Source organism: Macrobrachium nipponense, chromosome 5, assembly GCF_015104395.2.
Source record: "Macrobrachium nipponense isolate FS-2020 chromosome 5, ASM1510439v2, whole genome shotgun sequence".
NCBI lineage: Eukaryota > Metazoa > Arthropoda > Malacostraca > Decapoda > Palaemonidae > Macrobrachium > Macrobrachium nipponense.
In genome coordinates, this window is record NC_061107.1 from 70,442,590 (window position 1) to 70,453,394 (window position 10,805).

Genomic DNA, 10,805 nt, shown 5'->3' on the forward strand with positions numbered 1-10,805 from the left:
AATAATAATAATAATAATAATAATAATAATAATAATAATAATATGTATGTTTGAAACAGACCTTCTTTCAAACAAGTTTTATTAAAAATAATGGCAGAATTCACAGAATTGATTTTGTACAATATTCTTTCAATTCTCCTTATGATTTGTCTTTCTGGCACGCTGGTATTATAAAGCAGCTGTCCAATATTCATCGTCGCAGGATCCCTAGAAGAGGACGAACGTCATCTACAGATACACGTGCCCAATCCGAGGATGCCTCGGAGCTTACATCGGGATGACGTCAATGCGCCTCTCCAAGATTCTCCTGTCGTTTGCGAATCTTAGAAGCGCTGCACATCGGGAGGGAGAAGCCCAGTTTGAACGTCACACAGGAGACCTTCCTCCTCCCCACCGCCGTCAGCGTCAGGAGAGCAGCAGACAACGCCCCACAACGACCATCGCACCAGAGGGATCCTGAGGATGATAGAAGCGTTAGCTCTCATCCTGAGGACGTCCCTAGTAACCCTGAGGGTGATCGAAGCTCGAGCTCTCGCCCTGAGGACTACCTGGTAGCACGCCCTTCGAGGGGGCCTCCACCATCACCAATAAGGATGAGGCTCCGCCCACGAAGAGGACAGCCAACCAGCAACGGGCCCCCTGATGACATCGCTTGTGACGTCACAGGTATTACCCAATGAAAAGTGAGGTACCCATTTCTTCAAACCACCCGAATGCAATAAATAGCGTGAATACATCTGACACAGACCATTGCACTCAGTGATCCCGTCCCGAAGATGGCCAAACGAGGTGGCCGAAACATGTAGACGCCTTTAAAAACCAGAAAAGAAGAAAAAACAAGGAATACCGGATAGACCCCTGACGACTACGGCCTGTTCCCGACCTACGAAACGCACCTGTATACCTGTTGACGACCCCAGCCGCTCCCTGATAACCAGTTTGCCTTTGATAACACCACCCCGAAATTCCGTTGACGACCTACAGCGCGATTAATATTGGACAGCTGCTTTATAATACCAGCGTGCCAGAAAGACAAATCATAAGGAGAATTGAAAGATTATTGTACAAAATCGATTCTGTGAATTCTGCCATTATTTTAAATAAAATAATAATAATAATAATAATAATAATAATAATAATAATAGAATAATGATTATGTCGCAATACCATGGGACACCAGAGTTGAAGAGAAAGAGAGGGAAAAAATGAATAAGTATCAAGATCTGAAAATAGAAATAAGAAGAATATGGGATATGCCAGTGGAAATCGTACTCATAATCATAGGAGCACTAGGCACGATCCCAAGATCCCTGAAAAGGAATCTAGAAAAACTAGACGCTGAAGTAGCTCCAGGACTCATGCAGAAGAGTGTGATCCTAGAAATGGTGCACATAGTAAGAAAAGTGATGGACTCCTAAGGAGGCAGGATGCAACCCGGAACCCCACACTATAAATACCACCCAGTCGAATTGGAGGACTGTGATAGAGCAAAAAAAAAAAAAAAAATATATTATTATTATTATTTATTATTATTTTATTATTATTATTATTATTATTATTATTAATTTTTCTTTTTCTTTTTGGTCTCTCACAGTCATCCTATTCGACTGGGTTGTTTTTATAGCGTGGGATTCCTTAGGAGTCTATCTCGTTTCTCACTGTGCGGTGTTTCTAGGAGTACACTCTTCTGCATAAGTCCTAGAGTTACTTTGGCATCTAGTTTTTTCCAGGTTCCTTTTCAGGGATCTTATGATCTTGCCTAGTTTTCCTATGATTATGGGTACACTTTTCACTAGCATATTCCATATCCTTGTTATTTCTATTTTCAGGTCTTGATACTTATCAATCTTTTCTCTCTTCTCTTATACTCTGGTGTCCCATGGTATTGCGACGTCAATGAGTGATACTTTCTTCTTGATTTTGTTAATCAACGTCATGTCTGGTCTAATGGCATGTATCAACCTATTTGTTCTGATACAATAGTTCCAGAGGATCTTTGCTTGATCATTTTCCATCACTCCTTCAGGGTGGTGTTCATACCACTTATTACTGCAAGCTAGCTGGTGTTTCTTGCACAGGCTCTACTGGAGGGCTTTTGCTATTGAATCGTGCCTATTATTGTACTGTTCTGTGTGCGTGCAGGACATTTGTTTGCTATGCGGTTTATGGTCTCACCCATATGCTTCCTGCATATGAGTGAGATGTTATTCCCCTCTATCGTTCTTTGGACATATCTGGTCCTTAGGGACTGTCTTGTACCACAGTTAACATTCGTTCTGTTTCTTTCTTGAGTTCTCCCCTCTGTAGCCCTTACCTTGTTTCATTGCCGCTGGTCAGTTCTTTTGTTTGTCTCATGTACTGTCTATGCATTGGTTTGTTGTGGCATTCCTCTGTTCTGTTTGTCATTCTCTTGTCTGGGTCTTCATGTACTTACATCAGTCCTTCTTCCCGTGCACTCCTTTACCACTCGTCTTCACTGGTTTTAAGATTTTTCCCCAGTGGTCTGCTCCCGATGTTGATGCAGTCTTCTATGCTTAGTAGTCTTCACTCTCCTTCCTTTCGCTCTGAGATGTAGTGCATAGTGTATTGACATGGGTTTCTTGGTTTTCTGGTCTATGCTTTGGAGTTCAACCTTCTTCCGCTCCACTACTCTTGCGCTGTATCTGATTCACTGGTACTGCCCATGTGTTTATGGTTCATGTTTCTGGAGTTGAATTTTGCTTTGAGTATCACCTGAAGTCTGCATATATTCTTTACTGATCGTGTTCTTCATCTATTGATGTTTTATATCTTCTCCTTCTATTATTCCCAGGTATTTGCATCCAGGAGGGTTTGGTAATCTGCTGCCAACATGATTCTGGTAGGAGAAGGTGTATTATAATGGTCCGGGAGTGAAAACTGTTTTGGGAAAGTCATTTAACTTGGTGACACTTTGCTGGAATGACACTTTTCCATAAGGTGGCACTGTGGCTGAGTGTGCTGCTAAAAGAACACACTAAATGGAATGTTCCCGGTGAGCAAAAATTCTTTGACTCATGGACACTGTAGTGACTCATGGTTTTGGGTGGACGCACAGGTGCAGTTGTGTATTATACAGGACTCTTCCATGGTGGCACTGGGGTGCCGGCAGTTGCCGAAGAATGACACTTGGTAGCTGTACAACAAGTTAACAAAAGGAAATGGCACTCTACACAAAGCAGAGCGCACACAAACAATGAGTAACGAAAAAAGGGTAAAATACTTCGGGTGGGTTACTCAATTGGCAATGCAACCGACTGGTAGCACTGCAAGAAAAAAATCCTTTGGGGGACACTTGAGGGTGTATACTTCCTAAAAACCAGAATGACTTTCTTTCACTATGAGGGAGAAATCTGAGTGTGCTATTGTTATCGTACAACACACACTAAATGTTGGCTGGACGAGTGACATCATTCAAATGAACACACACTCTCATTAATTTATGAGATACCAAGGGAAAAATGTAAAGACATATTCCGATGGAATGATGCATGCATAGGCATAGACTTGAATTACTTTCTTGAAACACCAATAAGTTTATATTACTTATTGTAGCTGCCGTTTTCTTCAAAGCCACAGGGATGAGATGTAGAAAAGATACAGATACTGTTACTCACGTCACACTTTATTAAAAATTTGATATAAAGTTCAAGTAGATATCACTAAACACTTTAAACCAGCTTAAAACTTTAAATCACTTAACACTAGGAACTACAACTTAAGTTGACCATTACTGTAAGGGCTTATAGTTGGTCATTACTCCATGACCAGAGAACCAATAATGAGTTCTTTGCTAGTAGTACAAGACGACGAGGTTCAAGAAACTGAAAACAACAAAATATACAAACTTACTAAAACTGTTAAATAGAAATTCCATAATAAACAAAGAATTGATAATAGTTTGATATAACTACAAAACACCACAAACATGAAACAGAAGATATACAAATTTCAGTAATGAAATAAACTTACATCTGTGTTACTCTAAGATACATCCAATACAAGCGAAATGAATTTCCAAAGAAATGTTCTTTACACTTCGATGACTTCTTCTACTCTGTCAGTCATAAAAAAACCTTGATCCTATTTCTAGAAACTTATAACTGTTACAGTGTAATTCCATTCCAACACTGATAACCTCCAGGATAAACAATCTTTTCAAGAACTACTCAACAACAATTAACAAACAAACAAATTACAGCAGTAACAATCCAAAATAGACTGAATAATGTTTACATGTAAAACGGACAAAATATCTATAGTATAATTTAACCCTAATCACCAAGTTGAAAAACAAAGCTTATTAAATTATTATATACACAACTGGTTTCTATAAAAAGCTGCATTTACATTCTTGGCCCTATAAACAAATTATTTGTTTATCAAAATCAATCATATCTATAAATGCAGGTGATATAAATAACATCTATAATAAAAGTAATATACTCTCAAATCCTTTGATCCTAATAAAAATAACTATTATAATCATTGTTCCTCTACTGCAAGGAGAAGAACAAGCTTTTGAATGGGTCGATGGAGCTCTGATGTTTGTGTCTTTAAAACTACACTTCGTACAACACCGGTTCTGTCCTTTTCAGTGCGGATGACACGACCCATCATCCAGTTACTCCTTAACTGATTATCATCTTTTCCAAGGACAATATCACCAACTTGAAGGTGCCGCTTTTCTTTGTTCCACTTCTGTCTCTCTTGTAATGTTGATAAATATTCTCTTCGCCATCTAGTCCACAATAAGTTAGCCAAGAATTGAACATATCGCCACCTCTGTCTCAGATACATATCTCCTTTCTGAAAAACACCAGGTGGTGGCATCACAACACTTGATTTCTGTGTGAGAAGCTGTGCTGGACTGAGTGGTTGTAAGTCATCTGGGCTGTCACTGACTGTGGTCAAAGGACGGTCATTCACTATAGCCTCAACTACTGTGAGAAGAGTGTGGTAACTCTCATCATCCAGTCGTCCAGCATGTTCTTTGAAGAGAGGAGTCAAGACCTTTCTCACAGTTCTAATCTGACGTTCCCACACACCTCCCATATGACTAGCTGTAGGGGGATTGAAGGTCCAGCTGATGCTTTCTTTTTTCGAGGAAAGCTCTGATCTGATCATCATTCATCTCTTGCAGTGACTTCCTCAACTCCTTCTCGGCTCCATGAAAGTTTGTCCCATTGTCACACCAAATCTTCCTTACATTTCCTCTTCTAGCAACAAACCTTCTTAAAGCATTTATGAAGGACGATGTGTCTAAGGAATTGGCTGTTTCTATATGAATTGTTCTTGAAGACAATCAAGTAAATAATACACCATACCTATTCCTGATTTGCCTTCCTTCTTTGACTTCCTGTGGCCCAAAGAAGTCAACACCTGTGTTTGTGAATGGAGTAGCTGGAATTACTCTTTCCAATGGTAAATCAGCCTTCTTCTGGATAAGAACGGGGTTTGTAATTTTTCTGCAAATTACACCTCTTTGTAGAACCTGACGGATACTTGCATTGGTATGGATAATCCAGTAAAGTTCTCTAAGTTTTGCCCTCACATGGTTGCGTCCAGCATGAGCTAATTTTTCATGTGTGTAACGAATAATCAAAGTGGTAATATGACTCTTTCTAGGTAATATCATTGGATGCTTCTTGTCAGCTGAAATTTCTGCTTTGGAGAGCCGTCCATTAACGCGAAGAAGCCTGTCTTGCGGATCAATGAAGGGACCTAGTTTATAAGTGCTACTGCTACTACAAAGTCCTCGGCCCCCTGACCCTTTGCTTTTTTGTAAGAGTGCCACTTCCTTACTAAAAGTTTTCTTCTGGATATATCGGATGACTGCTTTTCCAGCAGCATCTAATTCATCTGCTGTAATTGAACCATTAAGTCTAGTTTGTCTCTTAGATTTTAGTACGAAAAAAAGACAGTGATACACTGCAACAGCCTTCCTCAACCGATGCCATGAAGAATAATACTTAAGAAACTTATCAACAGCATTTCCCTCCTCATCCTCTGGATGTACTGCACAACTTGTGGATCCTTCCAATTCAACATCATCTTGAGACATGTCATTTTTCCACAGCTCTTCTGGTCCTCTAAGAAAATGTGGGCCATCAAACCAAATGTTACTGTTCAGCATTTGCTGACTTGTGAAACCTCTTGATGCAATATCAGCAGGATTCTCTTTACTCTGAACATATCTCCACTGTGTATTTTCAGAGAAATCCTTAATTACTTTCAATCTATTTGCAACAAATATAGGAAACCTCTTTCTATCACTAAAAATATAGTGAAGAACTGTTGTAGAATCTGTGTGATAGAATGTCTGGTCCACTGTAATTTGCAGCTCTTTCAAAATGTGTTTTGCTAGATATATGGACACCACTGTAGCAGTCAATTCCAGTTGGGGTATGGTTGTTGCCTTTACAGGACACACTCTAGACTTTCCCATCAGCAGAGCAGTAGAAATCCTCTCACTTCTATTGGAAAGACTTATGTATGCTGCAGCATCATAGCCTTCATTACTAGCATCTGAAAACATGTGCAGCTGTGTGGAAGTCACTGTACCAAATTCCTTTGGTTTGACACATCTTGGAATCTTTAAGTTACTCAGGATTGGTAAATCATCAAGCCACCTTCTCCAGGGCTTCTGGTATTTTTCGGGAATAACATCATCCCATCTCAAGCTGCTATCCTGACAAACTTCGAGAAGAACTCTCTTAGCTGGCAAAAGAAAAGGAGCCACAAAACCAAGAGGATCATAGAGGGGACATACTATTGACAAAATACCTCTCCTTGTAAGTGGTTTTGGGTCCAAGCTTGCGGAGAAAGTAAAGTAGTCATTTTCAATATTCCACTGAAGACCAAGAGCTCTTTCTGCATGAAGTTCATCATAGTCAAGATCACAAGTTTGAAGATCCTTTGAATGGTCCTCTTGCGGGATTGATTTCAACACCAGCTTGCTGTTACTCACAAACTTTGTCAGCCAAAAACCTCTTTCCTTCAATGCTGCCGTAACGTCTTTCACAAGTCTTAATGCCTGCTCTTCTGAGGGTACAGACTTTAAATAATCATCCACATAAAAATTAGTCTTAATGGTGCATTCTACATCTGGACCATACTTATCCTTTGCATGGTCAGCTGCTGCCCTCAAGGCGTAATTGGCGATGCTAGGTGATGATACTGCTCCAAAGATGTGAGCACCCATTTGATACTCTGTAAGCTCACTTTCAAGTTCACCACCAGGCCACCATAAGAATCTAAGGTATTCATGTTGAACTTTTGGCACCTACACTTGGTGAAACATAGATTCTATGTCACCCATCAAGGCCACCCTTTCTAGACGAAATCTGATGAGGACTCCAACAAGGGAATTAGTCATATCAGGACCTTGCATCAAATTGTCATTAAGGGAACTACCGCTGTATTTAGCACTACAGTCAAAGACTACTCTAATCTTAATTGGCTTTTTTGGATGGTAGACACCATGATGAGGTAGATACCATGCAGGCTGTTCATCATACGACTGATCCTCCGGAACCTTAAAAGCATATCCTTCAGACGCCAATTTCTCAACAAATTCCACATAGTCTTCATGGTACTTTTGGTTTAGTTTCATTTTTCTTCTTTGCCATTGTGCTCGTTTCACTGCCTGTTCTCTATTGTTTACCAAGTTAACTTTATTGGTTCTAAATGGCAAGGGAAGCTGGTAGTGTCCATTGGTAAACTGAATGTTTTCTGCAACTTCTTTGAGGAACTGTTGATCTTCTTGTGACAGACCCTCTCATCAGGAACTCTCACTAAAGTCTCTTTCGAACATATGGACCACAGCTGCAGGATGAATGCACTCCTTTACCCTTTCAACTTCCTGAAGAAAGACATGGTGACATGAAATACTGTTCTCCTCTGAAGAGTATTTAAATACTCGAGTAAAATATTAACCGCCAAAGTATTCACAATGTTTACGCCATTAATGTTTTGGAGCTTTAAACATGTCTCTGTTCCAGATGCACCTATCTGCTCTTGTAAACTCTCTGTGATGAAACAACCAGTGCTGCCATTATCAAAAAAGGCACAAGTGTCCAAAACTACTTTGTTTCCTTTCTGATATACTTTTACTGGGAGAATAGCCTGTAATATTGTATTTACTTCACTAACATGATTGGCAGTACATGTGCTAACAATAATTTCACTTGCTACTTTTCTAGATGAGCTATCATTAACTTTATGTAGCTTGAATCCTTCGACATGCAATGATGTGGGATGTCTCTTACAGCATGTCTTACATTGCTTTCTTTTCATACATCCTTTAGAGGTATGGTTGAGACCAAAGCATCCAAAACACAACCCTCTCTCCTTAAGGCAATCTATTTTTTCTTCAGAGGTCTTCTTAGCAAAATTCCAACAATCATCAAGATCATGGTTTTTCTTGCACAGTGGACATGATTTCTCTTTCTCAGACACTAGTGATGTCTGTCTATTTTCTGGATTCAGTTCTGCTTGGGCAGGAAAGCTTGAACTTTTGTTTTTTTGTTGACAATATCTGAGTTTGAAGCTACCAGAGTTATTTTCAGGCTTTGAATAATTATTTTGAAGAGCAAACTTGCTGAATGTTGGGTCGTTTGCTGCCATTGCCTTTTTATAAACAAATTCAATCAAATCTGCAAAATCAACTCCTCCCTTTTCTTCCCTCAAATGTCCAGCCAGGTTACACCACTTGTTCTGAAGGTATGTTGGAAGTTTTTTAACAACTGCTTGAAGGTTAGGAGGTTAGGAAGATGATTTAGTACTTCCATGTGTGACAAGTTGGTCATGGCATGTCTGCACTTGATAAGGAATAAAGCAAATGTATACAAGCCATGAGGATCTTCGTGTTTCAGTCCAGACCAAGAAATAAGTTTCTTAATATATGCCATTGACACCTTGTAGGGATCGCCATACTCTTGACTGAGCAAACTCCTAGCTGAAGTATATCCTTCTGAAGAACTCATATACAAGCAACCACCTATCAAGTCTTTGGCTTCCCCTTCAAGTTGCTGATCCAAGTAGTACAGTTTGTCAGCATCACCCGAAGCATTTGGGGCAATTCTGGCATCAAATGCCATCATGAAAGTGGCAAACTCAATAGGATCACCTTTAAATTTTGGTATTTCTATGCTTGGAAGTAACATTGCTGCAGTCATGTGTTGCTGTGTCTTCAGGAGCATCTCTTGTTGGGACTGTAGTTGCATATAAAGATTTGGCTCAGTTATATCTGAAGGTTGTGGTTGGAACGGGTCTACATTTGGATTCAACTGGGAAGGAGTATCTTTTGGCACGATATCCGAGATATTGTCAGCTTCAGCATAAACTCTTTCTTGCTTGAGACATAGCAATTTTTGTTTCTAATTTAGGGAGAGGGAAAGCTTGTGCCCTTTGTGGAAAGTAATAAGCATTTGCCCTTATAATTTCTCTCTGCACAAAAGAAAAAAAAAATGCTTACTGTTGATTTTCCTTATTATACGTTAAATGAATTCATGCTAACACTGTTTGTCTTTTTATTTAATTACTCTTCTGTTCTTTTGTTCATAAACAGGGCAATGGATAGGGCTCGATTAGACATGTGGCCAAGGATTTAAATTCTATCCTGTCTAGACCTGTGAGCAATAGAAGAGAGAGAGAGAGAGAGAGAGAGAGAGAGAGAGAGAGAGAAGAGAGAGAGAGAGATAATTTTCTTCAGGCACAATGAGCAGTGTGCTGATTCATGTTAAAAATCCTAACAACGAAATCTCTTTACAACACGAGATTCGACCGATTACACTTGGAATTCACGAAATATGACACTTATTTTCGTTTTGAATTTGCTCCCTAAATACCTACATGGTTTATACAATAGCACATAAAAAAGAAGCTAAGGTTTAATTTCTCTCTCTCTAGTCTATTGGTATGCACGTGGTTCTAATACCGTCCTATTGCTTTAAGGGCAGTCAGCTTTTATACACTCCTAAGTATAATACCTAGTTCTACACAAATACCTAGAAAATAAAATTTACATTTTTTACCTGTTGTTGGAGAATTGGGAGAGATTGGTCTGCGCTTGCTCAAGAATATTAAAAGGAATTCAGATTCGTTTCTATCGTGATACCAGTTTAACGATCACTACCCCTGGATATGAAAATTACTTTTCACACGAGACTGGGAATGGTCGCCATTTTGTTATGATCTGCTTGTTCTCTCCTTGAAAATGTAGTCTAACACTCTTAAAAATGGCCTTGAGGGACGAGAGTTATCACACAAAAAAAATCTACGGCAAAGGGCCGATATTACTGAAAAAGGAGGAATTTACATAAATTCTCGGCTATTGTTTTTAATGAAATATATTTAAATTTAGTTAAGGTAGGTCCGGGGAACTAATGAGGTGGTTGACTGTTGATCCACCGGAAACACGTGGCTGGGAAATGAACCAGACACGGAGATCAGAATTTCCCAATTTCTCCCACAATCAGGCATGGTGTTTGTCTGCAAAGAGATTGGATTCTAGCATCAGTACTAGGGCGAGGAACACATGGGGAACGTTACAAACTACTTGCTCTTAGCATAAAATATTACAATCCATTCAAGGGGCATGAAATGACTGGGAGTTTACACAGAAAGGATTAATACATTGCTTGAATTAACTAGGGGGGATGTTTACTAATATCACAAGGGCATTAATCACAGCATTGAATCAAAATTGGGGGAGTGAGAAGCTGAACAAAGAAGGAGGAAAGTCACCTTGGAAGAATGGAAATTGAGGGAACCCTTCCTAAACC

General features: G+C 39.5%; 1 protein-coding gene across 1 annotated transcript; it reads right to left on the reverse strand.

Annotated features, from left to right (window-relative positions):
- Positions 1–5,323: 5,323 nt before the first annotated feature.
- Positions 5,324–7,222, reverse strand: LOC135215816 (uncharacterized). Its single transcript, XM_064250766.1, has one exon. The coding sequence runs from the start codon at positions 7,220–7,222 to the stop codon at positions 5,324–5,326; it is 1,899 nt and encodes a 632-aa protein (XP_064106836.1).
- Positions 7,223–10,805: the final 3,583 nt, after the last annotated feature.

Bases quoted from the DNA above. Each gene is read 5' to 3' on its own strand.
- LOC135215816 (XM_064250766.1), bottom strand. From the start codon at position 7,222: ATGGGTGCTCACATCTTTGGAGCAGTATCATCACCTAGCATCGCCAAT.